Raw genomic sequence first — 24,813 nt, forward strand, 5'->3', positions numbered from 1 at the left:
ACATTTAACGGCTCCCTGCTCTGTTTATTTATCTTGATGCAGCGCCATGAAAAGGCTATTGCATCAGAATTAAGCCCGTTAGTGGCCGCCGTGAAAAGACGTATTGGTGGCCACGAACGGGTTAAAGGACTGAATGGCGCTGACCTGCAATACCAGACCCAATATTTGGACACGAGTGGTGCTTTATCTTGGAGAACTCATTCATGTTTCTTTAATCTCATACATCTACATTGTACATATAGATATAATCCATATTAAAAAAATAGTAGAGTAGGGGCGTGGCTTAGCGGTGCATGTGAGCAGTAGCAGGAACCGGAGCTCCCGCTGCCGATATCCTAAATACTCATCCTGTGGCTGAATTTTACTAAGGGTGACATACCTGTAGTAAGAGGGGAGAAGGAGGAGACCATTTTGAAGCTGCGATGATCCGCACTAGGAAATCCAAGGCGGCAGAGGACGGTGAGCTGAACGCGCAAGATGGCGCCGACACGTGCACTTTTGCAGAGGGCAGGGATGTGAGAGGGGCGGCGGCATCCCGGCTGGAGCGCTTTGCAAGGCGGACACCCACGATGTCGGGTGGAGGAGAGGAAATGGCCGGAGGCTCAGGGTCCAGATTTGAGCCGCTGCGGACACAGATGGAGTCAGATGAGGAGGAGACTGGAGAGGACGCTTCCGGCAGCTCGGGAGGAGGCCCGGATCGAGGCCCGCAAGGCCTGCACAAGCCTGGCCCCACACTGGTAGATGTCTTCTCGGCGGTAAGCCTATGTAACGCTACGCTTGCTAAACTTACCTGCCAGGTGGGAGGGGGGGGGGGAATAAAGGAGGATATCTCTATTATACGCCACGATCTACAGAAAGTGTCGGAGCGTACAACGGCGGTGGAAGGCCGTGTCAGCGAGCTGGAGGCTAGACTGCTGCCCATGAGGAGGGATGTAAATGCGGTGGCTGTGGATGTTACTTACCTTCTGTCTAAGGGTATGTGCACACTATGAGAGGCTTTTACGGCTGAAATGACAGACTGTTTTCAGGAGAAAACAGCTGCCTCGTTTCAGCCGTAATTCCTCCTCCTCGCATTTTGCGAGGCTTGTCTAACAGCCGTAAATTTTGAGCTGTGCTTCATTGAGTTCAATGAAGTACGGCTCAAATTACGTCTGAAAGAAGTGTCCTGCACTTCTTTTGACGAGGCAGTCAATTTACGCGTCGTCGTTTGACAGCTGTCAAACGACGACGCGTAAATGACAGGTCGTCTGCACAGTACGTCGGCAAACCCATTCAAATGAATGGGCAGATGTTTGCCGACGTATTGTAGCCCTATTTTCAGAAATAAACTAGGCATAATACGCCTCGTTTACGTCTGAAAATAGGTCGTGTGAACCCAGCCTGAAACTGATGAATTGGAGAACCGTCTACGTCGCAACAATGTGAGGATGGTGGGAATACCTGAGAAGGTGGAGGGGTCCAACCCGGACTCCTTTTTTGAAAAATCGCTATTGGAGGTGTTTGGAAAAGAGTCGCTGACTCCACTGTTCGCGGTGGAAAGAGCTCATAGAGTGCCTACTCGACCTGGCCCACCTGGACGGCCGCCAAGACCTGTTCTGGTAAAGCTACTTCATTATAAGGATAGAGATTTAATTCTTCGGCAGGCCCGGGAACGGCAGGACATACGGGTAAACGGTGTGAAAGTGTCATTCTATCCGGATTTCTCTGCTGAGATTCAGAAAAGGAGGATGCAATTTCTGGACATTAAAAAACGACTGAGGACTCTTCGTGTTCAGTATTGATGCTGTATCCTGCGAAGCTTCAGGTGGCGGCGCTGGGATCCGTACAATTCTTTGAGAACTCAAAAGATGCGCTAAGATGGCTGGATAGTCATGAGGATCGCCTTAGTCAGAATCGGGAGGAAGCTGCGGTGTGATCCTAAGATGGATGGCTCTGGCGGGGACTCTGCTATGGAAAGATGAAGATGCGCTGCAAAGGGGAATAAGGCACTGTTTTCTGCATTTGTATGTTGTTATGATTTGGGGCTGTAGACTCTCTTTCTCTACTGGTGGGAGGGGGGGGGGCAGAGATGTCAGTTAAATTGATGCATCAGCTATTTGAGTCACAGAAATGCTATCAATATATTGTGGTGAGGTGGCGGGAGGTTCATGGTTCCTAGGTATATATTGTGGGAAAATATGTGTTTCTACAATGTGATTGGGAAGCTGGAATGTCATACTGGTGGAGGTTTCTTCGCCAGCCCGGGCCCTCTTAGGAGGGTAAGTTTATGGAAAGTTGGGTGGGTTGAGGAAGGGAAATGTTTTGTGGGGAGGGGGAGTTTGAAACGCAGTACGCTCTGAATATCACTGGATTAAGCGGTTATTACCACTGTCAGATGAAAGAAATGGCTAGATGGGAGGTAGGGTAAATTTCTTGTCCTGGAACGTGCGAGGTATGGGGGAGGCAACAAAACGACGGGCTATATTTGATTTCCTGTAAGGGCAGTCCGCTGGTGTGATGGGATTACAGGAAACGCATCTTACCACTGATACTGTGCAACAGGCACATAGGGTTTGGATTAGGCACAGTTTCCACTCCTTTCATTCCACATACTCAAGGGGGGTTAGTCTTTTGGTCCATAGGGATGTACCTTTTTGCTGTCTGGCTTCCTTTAGGGATGGGGAGGGCAGGTATGTTGGGGTACATTGTAAATTATTTAACTGGGAATGTATTATTGTGGTACTGTATGTGCCTCCCCGTACTCTGTGGTTCCTATACGAGAGGTGTTGGAGCGGCTGGCTGGTTGGCCTGTGGTTCCGACCATACTAATGGGGGACTTCAACAACATAATGGACAAAGTGCGAGATAAGTTTCCGAAGGGGGGGGGGGGGTGGGAGATGTTGATCTGACGCGATTTGGGAAGTATATGGCAGAGGTTGGGTTCACGGATACAGTGAAGGAAATAAGTATTTGATCCCTTGCTGATTTTGTAAGTTTGCCCACGGTCAAAGACATGAACAGTCTAGAATTTTTAGGCTAGGTTAATTTTACCAATGAGAGATAGATTATATTTAAAAAAAAAAACAGAAAATCACATTGTCAAAATTATATATATTTATTTGCATTGTGCACAGAGAAATAAGTATTTGATCCCCTACCAACCATTAAGAGTTTAGCCTCCTCCAGACCAGTTGCACGCTCCAAATCAACTTGGTGCCTTCATTAAAGACAGCTGTCTTAAATGGTCACCTGTATAAAAGACTCCTGTCCACAGACTCAATTAATCAGTCTGACTCTAACCTCTACAACATAGGCAAGACCAAAGAGCTTTCTAAAGATGTCAGGGACAAGATCATAGACCTGCACAAGGCTGGAATGGGCTACAAAACCATAAGTAAGACGCTGGGTGAAAAGGAGACAACTGTTGGTGCAATAGTAAGAAAATGGAAGACATACAAAATGACTGTCAATTGACATCGATCTGGGGCTCCATGCAAAATCTCACCTCGTGGGGTATCCTTGATCCTGAGGAAGGTGAGAGCTCAGCCGAAAACTACACGGGGGGAACTTGTTAATGATCTCAAGGCAGCTGGGACCACAGTCACCAAGACAACCATTGGTAACACATTACGCCGTAATGGACTAATATCCTGCAGTGCCCGCAAGGTCCCCCTGCTCAAGAAGGCACATGTACAGGCCCGTCTGAAGTTTGCAAATGAACATCTGGATGATTCTGAGAGTAATTGGGAGAAGGTGCTGTGGTCAGATGAGATTAAAATTGAGCTCTTTGGCATTAACTCAACTCGCCGTGTTTGGAGGAAGAGAAATGCTGCCTATGACCCAAAGAACACCGTCACCACTGTCAAGCATGGAGGTGGAAACATTATGTTTTGGGGGTGTTTCTCTGCTAAGGGCACAGGACTACTTCACCGCATCAATGGGAGAATGGATGGAGCCATGTACCGTCAAATCCTGAGTGACAACCTCCTTCCCTCCACCAGGACATTAAAAATGGCTCGTGGCTGGGTCTTCCAGCACGACAATGACCCGAAACATACAGCCAAGGCAACAAAGGAGTGGCTCAAAAAGAAGCACATTAAGGTCATGGAGTGGCCTAGCCAGTCTCCAGACCTTAATCCCATCGAAAACTTATGGAGGGAGCTGAAGATCCGAGTTGCCAAGCGACAGCCTCGAAATCTTAATGATTTACAGATGATCTGCAAAGAGGAGTGGGCCAAAATTCCATCTAACATGTGTGCAAACCTCATCATCAACTACAAAAAACGTCTGACTGCTGTGCTTGCCAACAAGGGTTTTGCCACCAAGTATTAAGTCTTGTTTGCCAAAGGGATCAAATACTTATTTCTCTGTGCACAATGCAAATAAATATATATAATTTTGACAATGTGATTTTCTGTTTTTTTTATATATATAATCTATCTCTCACTGGTAAAATTAACCTATCCTAAAAATTCTAGACTGTTCATGTCTTTGACAGTGGGCAAACTTACAAAATCAGCAAGGGATCAAATACTTATTTCCTTCACTGTATATGGCGTGCTAAGTGGCCCTCTACTACGCAATATTCTTGTGTGTCATCTACATATGGATCGTTATCCCAAATAGATTTGATGTTTAGTAACGGGTTGGGGATCAGGTGTGTGGAGGGGGTGGAGTATTTGCCACGGTCGCTGTTTGATCACTCCCCGATGTTACTGAAGGTCCGAACCAGTCCGCAGGTGGGGGGATTAAGAATGCACTGGAGGCTGAACCCGTTCGGGATACAGTTAGTGGGGGAGGAGAAAATAGCTAGGAGCCTGCGGGAATATTTTGAGTTTAATAAAGGTACGGTTCCTACGGATGTCCTATGGGATGCTATGAAGGCGAATATAAGGGGGTGTATATCCGGGAGATCACTATCATAAAGAATAAATCACGACAAGTGGGTGAACATCTGATGGGTAGGGTGTCATTAACTGAGGAAAGACATCTCGCCAATAACACGGCAGAAACGCTGGCTCAGTGGAAGGTAGCCCAAAAATTACTTAGGGAGCATCTGATGGAACAAGCGGCTAATAAAAGATTGTTTATGCAACAAAAATACTATATGGAGGAGGGAGAAATGACGGGCAGACTGTTAGCTAATATCGCTAGGCCTCCGCAGGAAGGCGCGTTCATTCACCAATTGCAGGATAAAGAAGGAGCACTGGTAGGGGAAACAGGGGATATATTGGGCGTGTTGAAATCATTCTATAATGAGCTGTATTGCTCCAGGGTAGATTACTCAGAGAATCTTCTGACAGACTATCTGGCAGGTATGACGTGGGTTACTTTAGGAATGGTTGAAATAGAAAAAATAGGACCACCGGCGCTGCTATATGGAAGTGAGCAATATGAAGACTTAGGCAAGCATCTAAATAAGGGACTTTGTCAAACAGGCTACTTGTTTCAACACCGAACCGGTGTCTTCATCAGGCCAATTCAGACTATGCGGTTCCAGCCTATTTATACACACCAAAAGGCAAAGAAAGACCGCCAGAACAAAACAGGTTAAAGGTCACGGGGATAACAGAACAGTAACTATCAACGAAAGTATACATATGCTGTGATCAAAGACATTTAAAACATGAGAAAATGATAATGGTGGTATTTTAAACGGACTTCAACTATTACAAATGTGTATCAATTATGCCGAATATGACTCGTTATGCCGCGTAGATAGAGATGTAACCAAACAGATTATTATACATAAATATTGTGGATATTCATTAAAGGGCAGTAGAATACTACATTTGTCAAATAAAGGTGTATGTTTTTTCTAAAGAAAGAGAGTATTAAAGTGAAAAATAAAAAAGCCGCTGACACAAGCGTCACTGGTTGTCAGAGCGACAGAAGAACTACGGCAGCCGAGGATGGACAAAAAACAAAACGTTGGACCGCATGATGAACCGCAAATACAGCGGAACTAGCAGTAGACAGGACAGACGGGCAGAGAAAGACAGATGTTACGAACAGTAAGTAGTAGCAAATACGGGGTAATTGAAATGCTATTGGATTAAACTTCGCCCTGAAATACAACTCATGTATAACAGACCATAGGATGTGACATGGATAAAACAAATTACAGATAAAACAATGAAATGGCCGTAATTAACATTAATGCACTGACCAGATATGTAAATGTCCTAAAAGATGTATATAAAAATAATGTATAGTCGGGATTCATGCCATCAAGATCCACTGCGGTTAATTTACAGAGATTGTTCCTGAACTTGCAGACAGATGCTGGAGACACACGGTGTAGGGCAGTGCTGTCTTTAGACGCCGCTAAGGCGTTTGATAGTGTGGAGTGAGGGTATTTATGGGCTGTTTTGGAGCGGTTTGGTTTTGGGAGGAATTTTATTACATGGGTAAAATTGCTGTATAAGGAACCGGTAGCTAGAATCAGAGCCAATGGAATGATGTCGGACTCTTTTAGGCTGGGGAGGGGGACACGACAGGGCTGTCCACTTTCCCCGTTACTGTTCGCTCTGGCGATCGAGCCCCTGGCAAATGTAGTGAGGCAACATCCGGGTATAGAAGGGTTTCGCTGTGGGGGCTTGGAGGAGCGCATAGCACTAGATGCGGACGATCTTTTGTTGTTCTTGGGGAGGTAGACCGGTCACTGCCGGTAATAATGACTGTATTGGAAAGGTTTGGTAGATTTTCGGGGCTGCAAATTAATTGGAATAAGTCAGCACTGTTGCCACTTACGCCACTGGATACGTCATTGGAGGTGGGGGGAATCAATGTACCTTGCGTCACAGTTTAAATACCTGGGGATTAAGGTCTCGGCGAGGGTGCAGGATTTTGTCGCTCTGAATGTGAAGCCATTATTGGGCAAACTAAAAGATAGGCTTGGGCTGCCGCTTTCAGCGTTAGGTCGAGCAAACCTGATTAAAATGATTCTGATGCCTCTGGTTCTTTATGTTGTGCATAATGCCCCAGTGTGGTTGCCTAAGTACTGGTTCAGGAGAATACATAATCTGTTTAGGGACTTAGTGTGGAAAAGGGGGATCCCTAGGATCAAATTGGAAAAATTACAATTACCAACGGACCAGGGAGGTTTAGCTATCCCAAATGTGTGGATATATTATCTGGCGGCTCAACTGCAACACTTTAAAGGCTGGAAGAATAGGGAAGAGTGGGACTCTAGTGGGGAAACTGCTGTTTTATTTGGGTCAGCGCACGGATATGCTGGAGGCCATGGAGTCTCATAAATTGCAGAGGGAGGCGAGGGGGAAATCGACTTTGCTATTGATACATAGGGTATGATAGGAATGTAAGAAACTATTGGGCGTTACAGGGTGTTCCAATTACATGCCTATATGGGACAACCCATACCTATGGGAATTCAATATCTTGGACGGTTTTCAGGAGTGGGAAAAACAGGGGTCAGATACGTATACCAGTTATATGAGGGAGGAAGTCTCAAACTGTTCTCACAATTGCAGGAGGAGTTTGGACTCCCACATCGGATGTTCTACCAATACCTCCAATTACGTCATGCTGCACAAGCCCAAGGTAGATCGGTGGAATTGAGCTGCTCCACTATGGGGGTGGCGGAACAGGTATTAGGGGCAAAGGACACAAAAGGGATTATCTCTGTGCTATATGGTACGTTGCTTTCCAAACTCCTTGGAGACCCACTGGTGGGGATCAAACGTAAACGGGAAGGAGACGTGGGGGTTTTAACAGATGACGAGTGGGAGGAGATACTTGAATCGTCAAAAGTACTCTCCATTAGTGTATCACATAGGAGGTCGCAACTTTTTCTCCTACATAAGGTGTATAGGACGCCTAAGGTGTTATGGCAAATGCGGCTTAGACCAACGATGGAGTGTCCCAGATGTTCGTTTGATGGGGCAGACTTGAAGAATATGTTCTGGAGCTGTCCAATGCGAAATTAATATTGGAGGGAGGTTAGAGGTATGGTAATGAGGGTGTATGGGAGGGATTTTCCGTTGGACCCCAAGATCTTTCTCTTGGGCTGTATGGGGGAGGGGGGAGGAGATGGGGCTGAATTACTGTCTATTAAAAAGGTTTTGTACCATGCAAGAAAAATGATAGCAAAATATTGGCTGCAAGCGGATCCCCCGGAGGTGTCTGAACTGGTAGGATATGTTAACCACACGGTATCGTTGGAACATCGGATATATTTTATATTTAAATGTAATGGATATTCTGTAACAAACATGAAAATGTATTCTTCTCTGGTTTGCATGAGATGTATAAAATATGTTGTTCATTCAATAAAAACTTGTTTGATTTAAAAAATAAAAAAATAAAAAAAAATAAAAATAGTAGAGTAACTTTGTAAATAAATTGCCTTCCTTACATTGATCCTGAGTTACAGCCTGTATTCTAATCCAGGGCTGCATTCAAAATTCTGCAGGCTTCAGAGTGGAGATCTCCCAGGATTTTATGCTAGCTAAAGGTCTACACAAAGCTTGCTGTGGTGATGCACATTCTAAAATGGTTCACAGAAGAACATACAATATAAAAAAAAAAAGCTCAGAAACAAATTTACTTTAAGTGTATAGATTTTATTAACGATTTATAAAAATATTCAGAGAATATTGCTGCTCTAGAACCGGAGTTCGTTTTTTGTTTTTTTTTGTTTTTAAAGGGCAAGCTAACAAAACACCTCTATGTGATCTATAGTTTTCTTTAACACCATCAAGCAGGTTTTTGCATACCTGCAATTCTATAGCTTCTAATGAACTCAAGTCTCAATATAAAGACAGAATGGCCACAAGTTCTATAAAAGTTTTAGCCGTTTCTCAGTAGGTGACAAACATCTTGGATATCGGTGACATATGGGTGTGTAAAAAGGTGAATAAGTAATCTTACACGTTAAAGTATATATTAAGCATTACATATAAAGTCAGGAGTACATAACAATAAGTATGTTGATAATTAGGATTAAAAATACTTCACATGTTCAAGATAAAAGCATGCTGCCAGGAAATGAACAGCACTGTGTTTACTGCATAGTATAAATCATCAAAAGCTCAAAATTGCCATATATATTTAAATAGCATAAGTGACTAAAGGTATAATGTTAGGCGGAATTGGAGGTTTAAGGCACAAAATAAACAATACAAAGCAATGAATGCAAATGACATGCAGATTGCAGAGCACAAGTGAAATTCAAGTAATTCTCAATGCTCTGCGGTTACATTCCATGATTCCCTTTTATGATATAACACGGAGTAGGAAGGAGTTTGCGGTCTACCACACATGGGTAAAGGCACTAGTTATGCATTGGTTGTGCAAGGTAAGTCCAAAATGCAGTCAGACATCAAGCCCCCCATAGGAGCATGACGGGCAGGTTTCTAGTCTATTTCAATGGATATTTTCATACTCGAGATGCTGTACAAGTCTTAGAGTACATATTTAAGAGATATTATGATCTGCAGTGTGGAATATGCTCAACAACAGACCATAGGTGACCCATCTGTCAGATTCATAACAGGATAGCAGGATTCAGACACATCTGGCCTAATCTGGGATCCCATGACGCGTAGGATCTGGGATCCCGTGACGCGTAGGATCTGGGATCACGCAGTCTATGGCCAGTTTGCGCTCTATGCACACGCATATGAGCTTACTCAGTAAATCAGAGGGTGAGCTGTTCAGTCACATACAGTGTTCTAGTAGAGTAATACTGTTCTACACATGTTGACATGAGACTATGAATAACAATACATAAGACATTGGATTCTGCTGCTTTGTATTGCAGCAAGGCAGGAAGGTATTAATGAGGTGAAGGAATAAATAGCCTGTGCATTGTAGTTTAATACAGTTATCATGCAGATAAATATATTGCCGTGAATGTTAGTACAGGTAACAGCCTCAGTGAATAGCACAAAGTCTAGTAGGATGGTGACCATTGCTCGACTAGCATGCTGCACGCTGCTGACAATCTTCTATACCATACACAGGAAATTATTATTTTCTTGCTAAGGTTTCCGAGAGCTTTTTGAGCCGTTTCTTCAACTCCAGAGGGAACTTCTCGTAGCATTTCTTACAGACCGGCTTCATGTCAAATTCCACAAACTTGTTCCTTAAAAAAAATAAAAAATATTAGAATGTGTGATGACTAACGGCCATAAAACAAAACAAGTCCAAGTTATTAAAAGGTATTCTCTCCTAAAATTTAATGCTGGGAAAAATTCTGCTTTATCTGGTCACATGTAGCTCTTGAAAAGAGGAGTGACAAGATAAGCCACCGTTGTAGCTCCCACAGGGGTTGTCACCTTGCTCTCCAAACTGCTGAATGGCAAATCTGAATAGTTCTGCAGAGATCAGTGTCAAAATCATGTAATAGACTGCAAACAATACAATATCCAAAAATGGCGACGGCACTCTGCAAACACAAAGCCTACATATACCTGGAGATGGTAAACCAGCATTAAACTACTTAAAATCAACCAGGGCAGAATGAGAGGAGTGCAAGATCAAAAAATGGAGGCAGTCACTAACCCCATATATATGCAAGATCTAAGAGAAAACATATGTGGGGTTAGTGACTGCCTCCATTGTTGTTCTTGCACTCCTCCCATTCTGCCTTGGGTGATTTTAAATAGTTTAATGCTGGTTCCTACCATCCCCAGGTATATGTAGGCTTAGTCCCAGTTCTAGGGGTACGAGCAGCTTAGGGACCCACTTATAGAGGTCGCCTTGTCGTGGCAGGTGGGCTCACACAATTTGATAAAAATGTGCGCTAAGAACCTCAGTATTGTTAGTAGATTCAGCAGCAATGCATATTTATTTATTGTGTTTAGGTGGCATTGGTGTTCGCAGAGTACTGTCGCCATTTTTGGATATAACTGTAATGGCATCCTTATGTGTTGTCAACTAACCTACCAAAAACAGACACAACTAGAAAATGGCTTAGTAGATTTTCTATTTTTAGATGAAAGCTCCTCCACTCACAGACAGGAGTATCTATACAATACCAAGGAGGTTATTCAACCACAACATTTGCAATCCGTTAAAGTTCTAACACTATTAAAACACATGCAAAAAAAAAAAAAAAGGAGCACGCTTCGGAATGACCACAGACCTAAATAATGAACAGTCTTTTCAGCTATGTCCCACGTGATTTGGTCAGTTCAGAAATGAAGGACAGTTTCTCTGTGAACAGACTATAAATTTGGCCTTTACCACATGCGGACTGGTTTTGTTTTCTGCAGTGCCACACAAGCCTCTGTCTATTTCTATTCCCCATGTGTATTACATACCGTAGTTCCACTCAGACATAACTGCAAAGACAACCTTATAGATGCACAGTACTAAGAAGCTATGGAGTGAGGAACATAACGCCCCCCCCTCTGCTTTACCAGTGAATAGATTTTAGATGACATTTGAAATATCCACCATTCCCACTAACCAGCAACTCTACAGTTATGGTAGTTATTGTATAAAATTGGTGGTCACCACGATTTTTCATGAAAAAAGTTGTGACTGCCATTGTCTGTACTAATAATACCATAGCGACCATTGTGAATTTCACCTTGTACCTCACTGGTATTCTAGTCACACAAAGCGGAGAATAGAATATGCATCCTATGTGAAATGATCAGGCTTATCGTATGACTATGTGAGGGCGAGAGAGAATGAGTACTGGGAGAAATTGTGAGCCAAGGTTTATTTCTTTACATATTTTTACCCTTTAAATATTTGCTTCTAGATGAAAGCTCCTCCAGTCACACACGGAGTATCTATACAGTACTAAGAAGGTTATTCAACCACAACATTTGCAATCCGTTAATGTTATAATATCTTTAGATATTTGCTTATTTATTATGATCGAATCCGTGAAGGAAAAAAACGTAAAGGCAGTGGAAACAACTGTACTTCCCCCATCCTAGCCTGGATACTGGAAACACCATGACTTCCACGTAAGCAAAGATCGGGCATGCATTTTGTAGATTTGACCAACGACGACAATACTGTAGCTAGTAGGTGTACAAACAGTATTGAGTTCAGCAAATCCATGTGAACTTAAAGTGTAGCTAAACGTTTGACAAACTTCTGGCATGTCATAGTGAGTGACATGTCAGAAGTTTGTATTGGTGGGGGTCCGAGCACTGAGAACCCCACCGATCACTAGAATGAAGAAGCTGAAGTGTTCGTGTGAGCGCTCAGCCGCTTCGTGTCTGTTCGGCTTTTTCCGGAACGCCGATGTATTGGAATACGGGCTCTTAGACTTTCTATGGAGTCCGTACACGGATACATTTCTGGAAAAAGCTGAACACACACGTTGCGGCCGAGCGCTCACATGAGTGCTTCAGCTGCTTCGTTCTAGCGATTGATGGGGGTCTTAGTGCTCGGACCCCCACCAATCCAAACTTCTGACATGTCAGAAGTTTGTCAAACGTTTAGCCACACTTTAAACCAGAGATTAGTAGGTGAATAGTAACACGCAGGCAGGCCACTAACCCATGTGACAAGTAAACAGTGATCACAGACAGGATCCTTTTTTCTTTTTGTCTTGATCTTTGGCATCTTTTGATAACTTGGAAAGCCGTCGCTTAAATTCATCCGGCAACTTTTCATAACAGGGCTTGCAAGTGGGCTTTAAATCTATCTCTACAAACTTATGCCTTAGTGAGTGACAGGAAAGGAAAGAGCAGAGGATGTAACACAAAGAAGGAGTAAGAAACAGCATAGATTCAGTATGAAAAGATTGCTGAAAACCAAGACCCTGATACATACAAGAAACATCTGTCAGGAGATCCTGATTTGGAAATAATACATTTGTATTTAGAGGACACTGCCAGTAAGTATTCCTTTGTAGTCCAGCAGGGGCAGAGGAGGCCAGTAGGTCTATGCTCAGTGTTTATGAAATTTAAGTGGAACTCCACTGGCTGGATTATAGCGGACGTAAACTATAGCATCTTCGTAATAAATGCAAAGTAAACTTGTTTCCGTTTTTTCATTTTTTTCTTACACTTGCGGTGTAGGGGAAATCTTCTGCTACCCGGAAACAATTTTAGGAGCAGGCTAGCTGTAGTTGACAAAACATAAGATGTATTTATTTTCCTCCCCCATTTAAGGATTTGGGAATACCAGTACAGGTGCCTGATGTTCATTAAGCTATGGGTTTCTAAAATTGTCTGGCATATGAAGTCTTAAAGAAGCTCTTCGGGACTAGAATATCAACGGCTTATCTTTAAAGGCTATTGACACCTAGGATCAAAATTATTCTTTTTTTTTAACATTTGAATTTCATGTATTACAATAATGTCTACACAATAGAAGGTAGGCCATTCATTTTGGAGGTTTAACCGGTCCACTAACTTGAATATGCAGACGAGAATGTGTTCATGTAAAGAATGAAGGGAAACTGTGCCGCATCCCCCTGCCTAAAGGATAGGCCATCAATTTTATAGTCCCGAAAAAACCCTGTTTAGACAATGTGTGTCAGCTGTAGCATTAAACCAAGCTACTCTACAAATGTTGAAATCAAGTTTCATGTGTGATTTACAGGTGATTTATCTGTGACTTCGTTGTCACAGATGGGAATACTTGACTTATAAGTCAATGATTTTCTATGAGAATTGTTAACGTGTGACGCCTGTCATGTGACTGCTGTTGCCGTGTAGTCCTAGTCTTATACAGTATTTATCTGCTCTTATAGGGGTTATGTGGGGACCAAAAACCATTAGCAGTGTACTCACTGCAGTATGTGAGGACACTCACTAATATACATTCCAGTCCGTCGTGCGGATTCTGAGATTTCCATAGATTTTTTATAGCACTGCCGGGGGACCGGAAGTGTAGTTGTACAGGCTTCTTTGATGACGATACGACTCTTCACGTGACCGGCCCCGCTGTACTCTATGTACAAGCAGTAGTACATCGATCACATGGAGTACAACTAAAAATTTTTTTTAGTAATGGCTAACCCTTTAAGAGCATGTCTCTAAATGTATACATATTACAGAATAATGCACATTGCTGTCCCTATAAGACATTTCCTATTAATTTAACTAAATAGAAGATGACCATGTCGCCTTTGTACTGATCATTAGGCGTCTATAAAAGTAATTTTCCTTATGAAGATCTTTAGTTGCATTAATAAACTTACTTGAGGGTTAACTTTGTGTTGCAGGTGGAACACGCAAAACAGTTCACACACCAGGCCTTGTTCAGTGCAGACACAACTGTAGAAAAACAAAGATTATTAGTTTTTGTTTTTTTTAACAGTTAATAAAGCAGTACTATGCGGCATAATATACACATCAAGAAAAGTCAATGAACATCAGTCTAGGGAATTGAGCTTTTGAGCAATTTAAAGTGAAGCTCAGCATTATATTTCATCACTGTTGCATTTGTAAAAATATACGGGGGAGGGTGGCTTGATGGCAAACCAGGAGGCCGCATGTAGTGAGGGCTCCACACGGTCCAGTGGATCGGAGGCCACCCTCTCCTTATTTTCCCCGGCACTCTGCTCCAGTGGAGATATCTGGGGTCCCTGCTACACCCTGAACAGTTGGACCCGTAAATTGGTCGTTTGTGACAACATTCCCGTTATGGCCTATCTCCGGACCCGAAGCTGTGGCCTAAATTTTGGGCGGCCGCCGCATCCATTACAAGGGGGGCTCACGCTGGTCGCGGCTGCCATTTTGGATCCACCCCGGCGGTCCTTCCCTGCAACTTCTGCGACCAGACACCATGGGACTGAAGAGAGTCCTGGTGAGTCCCCTCCATGGAGGCACCCTATCCTCTGTATATTAACCCATTTGTCATTTGGGCTCCCTGGCCTGGGTGCTCCTCAAACCTGCAGGCCCCCACCTATACATGGTGATCCAGAGGCTCCCTGCCCTGTTATATTCAGGAGCTCACTGGGACAGTGCCGCTGAATCCCTGTTACACTGCACCTCCTCGCATCTACCAGTGCGGTACATGTGGGCCCCCTATTCGCCTGGACCGCTTGGACTGCTATATTGTGATTTGCGGTCTAAAACATTCTGTGGCTTTTTCTACTGTGCTGTCGACCAGACCGTTGCTCTGTTGCCAAGATACCACGCCAACACTGTTTGTGGGTTACCAGCAAACGCACTGTTTTGCTGACTTCAACGGGTCCCCCTGCCCGATGAAGACCACCTTGGGTCCCTATACCATTTTCATTCTCCTGTAATGTAACACTAACATTGTCTGGGTGCAGAATACCCTCCCAGGGTTAGAACTACATATTAGTGCGCCATACGCTTATTTTCACAGCTAAACCCTCAGCCATGGCACCTCTGAAATCACAATCTAAATCGCCCGTGAAGCTGGACCAATTTTGCAGAGCTGACTCCTTAGTGTCTACGCCATCTTCCTCACAGATCGCTGACCAAACCCCAGTGGATCCAGATCAGCCGATCGCTGCTCTGCCGGAGTCTAACCCTGACACATTAAAAGGTACTGGCGGCCATCCATACATGCCAAACCACCCTAACCATGCGTATTGAGGAAATTAAAGTTGATATTTCTCTCCTATGCCAAAATGCACAGCACACCAGAGAAAGGGTGACGGAGGTTAAAAATAGAGAGTCAGTACTCTGGAAGACCAAGCCCCACCAATCTCTAGAAGTCTTAGAGATGTTGAAAAGGGCCTCACCAGACTACGTCAGTGCCTGGACGATCAGACTGAGGCGCTGAAACCTTCGCTTTATAGGCCTGCCAGAGGGGTTGGAAGGCTCCTCTCCTGAATTCTTCTTGGAACACCTGCTCACTACCACCTTTGGCAGGGAGAAATTCTCTGTTATGTTTGCTGTGTAGAGAGCGCACCATATTTTGTCCAAACCTCCGCCTCCAGGAGCTCTGCCATGCACTTTTATTACTAAACTCAACTACCGGGACAGGGACACTATCCTTAAACTCACCATAGAAAAAGGGTCAATTCCATATGCCAACTCACAGATCTCAGTTTACTCGGATTTATCTATTGAGGTCCAGAAGAAGAGAGCTTTGTCCCTCACTGCCAAGAAAAAGCTCAAAGAACTTGATCTCAAGTACGCAATGCTGTACCATGCACAGCTGAAAGTTCTGGTGGACGGCATATCGCATTTCTTCACCACTCCCCAAGAAGTGGCTGGAAACTCGTCCTCGTGGTTCTCCTCGTTGTCCGGATGCTTAATTGCGTAGATTTGTAGCGGTGTATCTTTACTGTCCCAAGCTTCTAGAATACTTCTTGTCTCGGACGCTCTATGATGGAACTGTGGATTATTCGTTCACCGTATGGACACCTTCATTCTTCAGTATCCTTTTTCTACTAAGGGGGGGGGGGGGGTTGCACCCTTCCATCTCATGCTATTTGATAATTACGGTTTGTAATTTGTACTACTGTTGTTACGACTACTTCTAGTTTAAGTGATCCAAGACTTCATGCCTGCGTGCATGATAGTAATGAGGGGATTTGTTTCCACTTGTTTATTTTTTGTACATGTTTATTTCCACAATGCATATTGCACTTCTAACTGTTCCAGGTCTCAGGTATATTATGCTGCTCTTGTACTGGCTCATACTGAACAGTGGGGCCCAGGTTTGCACTCCTACCCTTTACCATCTCTTCTGACTTAGTATCTTTTTTAACATGGAATGTGAGTGGTCTTAACGACCGCATTAAGAGGGCCCTTGCTAGTACACACTCCCCTCCTGACGGCTGTGGACTCTGCGGAGTATCTTTCCAGGTCTGTTTCCTGGCCGTCTACATATTAGACTCCCTAATATACACCCAAAAAAAACAAAAAAAACTTAACTCCTTTTGGCTTAAAATTCTACCCCTATCTGACTATTTACAGTCTAAGTGGCATCAGTTTTTCCTTGACAATGACGGTAGCGCTTTTCCTTTGTGTGGAAGTCCTTCAAGCATATGCTCGTGGGGCACTCTCTGTGGCAATTAACGATTTGAAGAGGGGCTTGGCACATAACCAACTCCAGCTGGCTAATGACGCTTTGGCGGCTGAACTTCAGTATATCCATAATCTGACTGGGGATCATAAATCGGAATGGCTTTGCAAAGTTCGTTTGTACCAAATCTCCTTAAATAATAAGGCTCAGAAGAAAAGCCTTTTCCAAAAAATCATATTATGAACATGGTGAAAAATGTGGTAAACCCCCAGTAGGGAACCCCCAGTGATATTACAGCTGGAGATCTCAGATGGTACCCACTCCTCTGATCCACAGGTAATTTTATCAGCCTTTCGCTCATATTATGAAACATTATATTCCTCACACATTTCTGCCTCCTTCACAGAAATCACTGAATTTATAGAGCAGATAACCCTCCCCTCACTATCGCCTGCTCACAGGGATTATTTAGATGGCCCCATTACGGTACAGGAGATTCTGGAGTCCATGGCCTCCTTCCATCTCCTGGATCATTACCAGTTGGCATTGTACTCTGGGGAATTGCCACGCTCAATGAGGGAGGCGACGATAGTAGTACTGCCTAAGCCAGGCAAAAACCCAATATTATGCGATTCCTACCGCCCCATTTCACTCCTCCGGACGGACGTTAAAATTTTAGCAAAACTTTTGGCTAGGCGACTTAGTACGGTTATGCTGTCTGATACATCCGGATCAGACGGGGTTTATGTCTGGCAAAGCCACGGCCATTAACCTTCGCAGACGGTTCACTAATTTGCAGTCCACTCATGAAGATGTTGGCGCTCGGGTCATAGATTCCATGGATGCTGCGAAGGCCTTTGACTCAATAGAATGGGATTTCCTCTTTTTAACTCTTGCAGAGTTTATAAAATGGGTTAAATTATTATACTCTGCCCCATCCCCACAAGTGGCAGTAAATGTCTGGACTTCGGACCCCTTTCCCTTATATAGAGGTACCCGACAAGGTTGCCCGATTTCCCCTTTATTATTTGCGCTGGCAGTGGAACCTCTCGCTGAAGTACTCAGACAAGAACCCCGTATTATAGGTTTTAACCTCCTCCTGTACAAGAAAAGGTCAGCATGTATGCTGAGGACACCCTGTTATATCTCGCTGACCCTGGGGTGTCCCTGCATATAGTACTTTCTATGATGACACATTTTGGTTCCATGTCTGGTTTATCCATTAATTGGTAATTTAACCATTAGATATATCGGCCCCGGTTGCCTCGGCGATCTCTACCTAACTCCTCTAGTCCCCTATGTTACATATCTTGGTATACAGATTTCCAGATCAGTTTTGGATTTCGAGGCATTAAATATCACCCCTTTGATCTTTTTACGTAACAAAATTGCCAGATGGAACCAATTGCTCCTATCTACAGCTGCAAGAGTTAGTTTAGTTAAAAATGACCCCAATGCATAAAATCCTGTCTATTGTCCAGCAATCTCCCATATACCTCCCAGCCCGTTTATTACAGCATATTGAAAGTATACTCACTTCCTTTGTGAGGAATAACAGTACGTCTCGGGTGGCCAGCCTGCGTCTATACACCCCATGGGATGAGTGTGGTGTATCTTTCCCCAGTGTTAAATGGTACTATATAGCTGGTCAGTTGTCTCACCTGGCAAGATGGGGAGCGGCCGAGCGTGTGAGAGTTCAGAACCTAAATTATTTCCCCATTTAGTGCACATTACTCTCACCCTTTGCATATCTTGTTTCGTGGCCGACTGCATACAGGTGGTAAACTACGTGACCACCCGATCCTGAACCAGGCCCTACTGGTGTGGGATGTTTCCCAGCGCATGTTCTACTCCACTGGCATCACTAGGCACACACCTCTATGGCACTGTAAAGCTCTCCCAGAATTGTTACAGCTCTCCTTTGATATACACTTACACAAGAATGGTATTTGGTATCTCTCCCATATGTATTCTGACTCTGGTATTAAGACCTTCCCAGAGCTGCAGGAGGAATTTGATCTCCCCTCTTCCCAACTGTTCTCCTATTTGAGAGTTAAACATGCCCTTGAGACTCAACTGAGCCCCAGAGAACTAACGTACCAAAGCTACCCGCTTCCTAACTTTCTGCTCCCTCCCCCTGTTAAACACTTCATTTCTCATCTTTATGGCCAATTGTCTGGCAAGTTTAGAGAATCTATGCTCAGTCTGCGGAAGATGAAATGGGAGGGTGATGTAGGGCCACTGACTGAGGATGAATGGGACAGAGCCCTCTCCTCCCCTAAATCTGTATCATGCAATTATAATGAGCGACTCACACATTTACATACTGCATCGGGCGTATTCTACCAGCTCTAGATTACATCGCTTCCGACCAGACTACCCTGATGAATGCCTTAAATGTGGACTAACCTCGGGTTCCTTTTATCATCTAGTGTGGTCCTACCCTATGGTAGCCGGGTTTTGGGATCTAGTTATGAAATTTCTGAATGAGGAGATGGGGTCTCCTATCCCGCTGTGCCCCAAGTCCTGTCTATTCCCTCCTGCCCCGTGCGGAATAGGACTCCCGTCATATCCATACATTTATTGTGGAGACATTATATTATGCCAAGAAGCTGTTAGCCAAAACTTGGTTGTCCGGTCGTGCCCCTGTATTTGCAGAACGGCTGTCTCTGGTTGGTTGTGTGTTACCCCACAAGAAATGGTTATTCCGACATAGAAATTGTCCTCTCAAATTCACCAAAATTTAGGATAGATGGCTGCAGTCTCCTGCTACTGTCTGCTCCCAACACAGAATTTCTAGCTCGCCCTTCAAATTTGTTTGCTGCTGCGGACGTGGCTCTTATTTGGCCCGTATCCAGTTGGCCCCTCTTAGATTCCATGTATACATTATGCATTATAGACCTCCACTTTCAACGCAGTATAAATATAGGTCCTGACCTTCCACTGAATGTTACCTGATGTGTTTATGTTATACTTTTATGCCTCTATACCAGTTAGTTGGTTAATTCCTTGTTGTATGCCTTAGGCAGTGATCGGCTCTACACGCTGGTTCACAAATATTTAAACGAGTGTATAATTACCAGATTTTCTGCTTGCTTTGTTTTATTTTGTATGCAATTATTTCTTATGACATTTACTTGATCACTGTCCTAAATGTCTGAACTTACTATATTGAATTATGGTGTTCTTTTTATACTCACAGTGCACACACGTGCACACACACACACACACACACTGTAGTTGAAGTCCATTGTCAGGAAGTTACTGTTGTTCTAGGACTACGCAACCAAAAATTCACATCGCGATTGTTTGTAATCTGGTTTTGAATTCAATGGTGACAGGCTTACAGCTGCAACACTTTCTAAAATGCGTTGGTATTTAAAAACGTATTTATTTCTGTTGCTTATATAGCATCAATATATTCTGCAGCGCTGTACAGAGGTTATCACTGACTGTCCCTATTGGGGCTCACAATTTAAAATTCCCTATCTGTTTTTTTTGTTGAGGGAACCGACTAAAAGAATAAAAAATATATAATTTTTCATTTTAACTGCCAAAACAAGAAGCCGGAGGTTCGGACACAAATATTTCAAGAACACTGGAGAAGATATATCAAAGCTGGTGCAAAGGAAAAGTGGAGTGGATCCCCCTCTTTTTTCAAAGGCCTTAAAGGCCAATGAAAGTAGCAATCTGATTGGTTTACTATTCATCAGTTTTGATATATCTCACACAATGTGTTTAAAAGACAGCAGACATAAGAAACTCAAATACAACTAGAGGATAATCTGACAGATTAATGTGGTCCCAAAAAAAAAAGTTACAAAAAGGTTTTACTATCATTTATGCAAACCAGCACCACATGGCATATATACTGTGATTTTTTATGGCAGCCTTTTTTCCTATGCTCTGCGTCGACAAAGCTATGAGGGCTTTTTATGGGGTGACGGGCTGTAGTTTTTATTGGTACTATTGTGGGGTTAATGCAACTTTTGATCACTTTCTGTTCCATTTTTTGAGAGGGGAGGACCAAAAAAACAGCGACTGGCATTGCTTTTCAGGTGATTTTTTTACAGCGTTTACCATGCAAGGTAAATAACATGAGCGTTTTTGGCCAGGTTCACACGGGTCAGATACGCTGAGTAAAACTATACGATGTGTCCGACCTAGAACCGGCAGCAAAAAAAAAAAGAGAAAAATATCGCGAATGTCGGGAAGGGGTTAAAGAATAACTGGACTTTCAGAAAACTTTTGATATGTCATAGCGGCATATCAGGAGTTTTAATCAGGTTCTGAGACCCCTACCATCACTGAAACAAAAGAAGCAGAAGTGCTCAGCAGCATCGGCTCTCCTGGTCAGCCTGAAAACGGGCTCAGAGACGTTTCATGTGAGCCAGTCTTCAGGCTGACGAGAAAAGCCGATCTCGGCCAAAGGTGCAGAGCGTTTGGCTGAGCGCTTCTGCCCCTCAGGGCTTAGTCACACAAACATCAGGAAACGGATGTGAAAAACACCAGATTTTCACCCGTGCGGGTTCAGTTTTCACGGATCCCCATAGATTTGAGTCTCCACACCCAGACCCCCACCAATCAATGCTTCTGATAGGTCACTGACATATCAAAAGTTTTTTTAAAGTGGTTTAACCCCTTCCCGGCATCCGCCGTGAACATAAAAAAATTATTTTACAGTCTATCTTATGTTACCATACAAATATGGCATCTGGTATCTCACTATAGATGGGCTATAGATGGGCACGATTACACATAACACACCAGAAGAATTATCCACCTTAGCAGCGGGTTTCCCTTATGTACATGTTCAAACACTTTCCTCATATAGCTCTTCACTATTCCACCGCCGGTCTGGACCAGCCTAACTTTGTGCTAAACCACTCTTGGAAAGAAAACTTTTTAAAAACACTTACCATCACCTTCGATTACACGATTGCAGTGGAAGCAAACATCTCCAAAGAGCTGAGGGAATAAAGGAAAATTTTAATAAATATAATATGCATTTCCTGCCACATAAAATGTTGTCATAAGGCTCGATGATTTTGCATTATAATGATGATTTTCAATTATAATCTATTTTCCTTACTAAATGGACTATAAAACATATTAAGACAGGGCTGGGCAATATGGCCTAAAAATAAAATCTCACCAGAATCACCTCACATTGCGGACATGGGACTAAAAATAGGGCTGCATTGATTTATTTGCCTTCATGTAGTGTATGTGTTCAAGTGCGTGAATAGTAAGCGTGCATGTATGTATGTATGTATGTATGTATGTATGTATGTATGTATGTATGTATGTATGTATGTATGTGTGTGTGTATGTGTGTGTGTATGTGTGTGTGTATGTATGTATATATGTATATGTATTAATTGTTAATGCAAAAAGGTGAAGTCTGCATCCAATCCGCAACAAAATCTGCGACAAATCCCCAATGTGTGAGCTCATCTGAAACAAAATCTGAAGCTTGTAACTGCACCCGAAGGCTATTTTCTTAGACTAAAAATCAGTTCCATTCATCTGAATGGGGTTGTTTTTGCAGCAGGTGTATGAATTTCTGCAAGTTCCATTTAGATAAATGGAACAGATTTTCAGTCACAGAAAATTGCTGCTACACAATCCGCTGCGTGTGACTGCACCCTTATGCTGGGTTCCCACAGTGGAAATTTGCTGCAGATTTTGCCTGCATTTTCTAAGCCAAAACCAGAAAGGGATCCAGTAGAGCAGACCTACAAGGCCTTTCTTTATATATTTCTTCTGTTTAGGTTCCATTCCTGTTTTGGGCTTAAAAAAAACTGCATGCAAAATCTGCACTGTGGAACGCAGACTTCGGGTCAGTTCACATGGCGGATTTTGCTTCCCGGGTCCCACTGCAAAATCTGCCACGGAATTATTCCTCCTCCCATTCACTTCAATGGGATGTTCGGGCAGGATGCTTTTTTTCCTGCTAGCTGAAAAAATTAATAAAATCGGGAAAACCAATAAAGTGTCCAGCTCCCATTCAAATTCTGCCGTGTGAGCATACCCTAATAGTTCATGCTGCCCGCTCACTTACTACATACATGGATGCTTACTATGTACACACACACTTGAACACATAGGCACACATTATCGAAAGGTATGCCAAGATGTACCAACACATATGCATTCTTCTCATTTACCTTACACACATGTTCACTATACATAGGCATGCACACTCCCAACACAGGAACACACACTACTTACAAACGTGCTATATAGATGCGCACACTCATTACATACAGTCAAATAGAACACACAGACAATTATCTATTCTTCTTTAAAAGCAGCAGCCGCCACGGTTTTCTCTACTAATCAATACCTTGTGGATGTGACTACCCGCGCCCAAGGGTAAGCAGAGGTAGCAGGGGTGCAGTAAATGCAGACCTCAGTTTATACAGTATACAGGGCACAGGGAAACTGGGGCTGATGGGCAGTAGTGTTAGATGTCACACACAGCCGCTCATTAGCGGTGACGCATAATACTACTGCTCTGTATACAGTGTAAACCTAGGAAGAGTCCGCATTACTGCACACCCACCAAGGCTGCTTACCCATCTCTCTCTCGATCTATCTATACACACACATAAAAAAAATAAAGAAACACATTATGGGTAAGGAATTGTATGTGGCAGCCCATAATACAGTATGAGGAGTTGACAAGTAAAAGAAAGCTCCATCGACATGGACAGGCATGGAGTCACTGACCTGGTTGTAATGAGTCTCACAGTACGCCAGACCCTTTCTCTCATAGTGACGATGGCCCAGAAATGGCTTTTCACACTTCGCACACACAAAGTGCTGCAGAAAAACGGTAGAAAACATTAAATCTTAGCGGTGGTTCCGATTATGCTTCTTAAGTGCGTTAACTAGATTTTAATTATGTTTAAAGGAGTGTATTATTTCTGTTGCTTATATAGTACCAACATTTTCCACAGCGCTGTACAGCTTATTGCCATTTACATTAGTCGTTGGCCTCATTGGGGCTCATTAACCTATCAGAATGTTTTTAGGGTGTGGGAGGAAACCAAACGCAAACACGGGGAGAACATACAAATTCCACGCAGATGTTGTCCTTGGTTGGATTTAAACCCAGAGCCATGGTGCTGCAAGGCAACAGTACCAACCACTGAGCCACCGCGCTGCGCAGTTCTCCAGAGTGGAATTGGTCGTTTTATGGGGGATCATTGGGACAAAATATTAGGGGCTCCAAACTCAGCCCTCCACTTGTCGCTCTGATGTGTCCATTTCCATAGACTTCCATAAGCTGCAAGCTTGGCAATAGTTACATTAAGCACAAGCGTGTTCAGAGGCCTCACCTATATTCCGGAGAACAGGGTAGGTGCCAGCTCCACACTATACCTTTTTAATGGCAGAAAATGTTTTGGTAAAAATAAATAACGAAACAAATTAACAGTCACTCGCTTAAAAGTCTATAAGAAAAATTTCTCAGAACTGCAGCGATCTGGATTCATGTCGATTATATATTCATAGTTTTTATGCAAAAGCTACAATGCATTTTAAGCTTGGTTAGCTTTTAAATTCTTATTCTTACCTCCACATGCCATTGCTTTCCCATAGCGTTCACCACCCGACCTTCAATTGGTCTCCGGCAGGCTCCACAGATTGGAACGCCCATTTTGTCATGGCACGGCAGGCAGTAGAGTTCTCCTTTCAGTTCCCGAGCATCAGATGTGAGCTCCTTACTAAAGAAACCGTGAATTGTCAGATATCTATTTGAAGCATATTTTTAGTAGAGAAATACCAATCCATACCTAGATCCATGTTTAAGTGAGGAAACTTTACCTTGGAGTATGATGCTGCTTTTCCTTAAAGGGTTCTCCTGGCATTTTACATTTATGGCCTGTCTCTAGAACAGCTCATAAACCCCTTCATAGCCTACCAGGCACATATCTG

The 24,813-nt window shown here is 43.3% G+C and overlaps 1 protein-coding gene across 6 annotated transcripts in view; it reads right to left on the bottom strand.

Annotated features, from left to right (window-relative positions):
* Positions 1 to 8,543: 8,543 nt before the first annotated feature.
* The window catches only part of LIMS1 (LIM zinc finger domain containing 1), a 95,415-nt gene continuing 79,145 nt past the window's right edge, over positions 8,544 to 24,813 (bottom strand). For all 6 annotated transcript variants that reach the window (XM_075852667.1, XM_075852669.1, XM_075852668.1 and 3 more), the window contains 5 exons: positions 24,452 to 24,602; positions 23,605 to 23,697; positions 21,789 to 21,837; positions 14,120 to 14,195; positions 8,544 to 10,087 (listed from right to left, as the gene is read on the bottom strand). In XM_075852667.1, the coding sequence (XP_075708782.1) occupies positions 9,973 to 10,087; positions 14,120 to 14,195; positions 21,789 to 21,837; positions 23,605 to 23,697; positions 24,452 to 24,602 (484 nt within the window). In that variant the 3' untranslated portion in view covers positions 8,544 to 9,972. The remainder of the gene's footprint in view (positions 10,088 to 14,119; positions 14,196 to 21,788; positions 21,838 to 23,604; positions 23,698 to 24,451; positions 24,603 to 24,813) is intronic.

The sequence above is a fragment of the Rhinoderma darwinii genome, chromosome 2 (genome assembly GCF_050947455.1).
Source record: "Rhinoderma darwinii isolate aRhiDar2 chromosome 2, aRhiDar2.hap1, whole genome shotgun sequence".
NCBI lineage: Eukaryota > Metazoa > Chordata > Amphibia > Anura > Rhinodermatidae > Rhinoderma > Rhinoderma darwinii.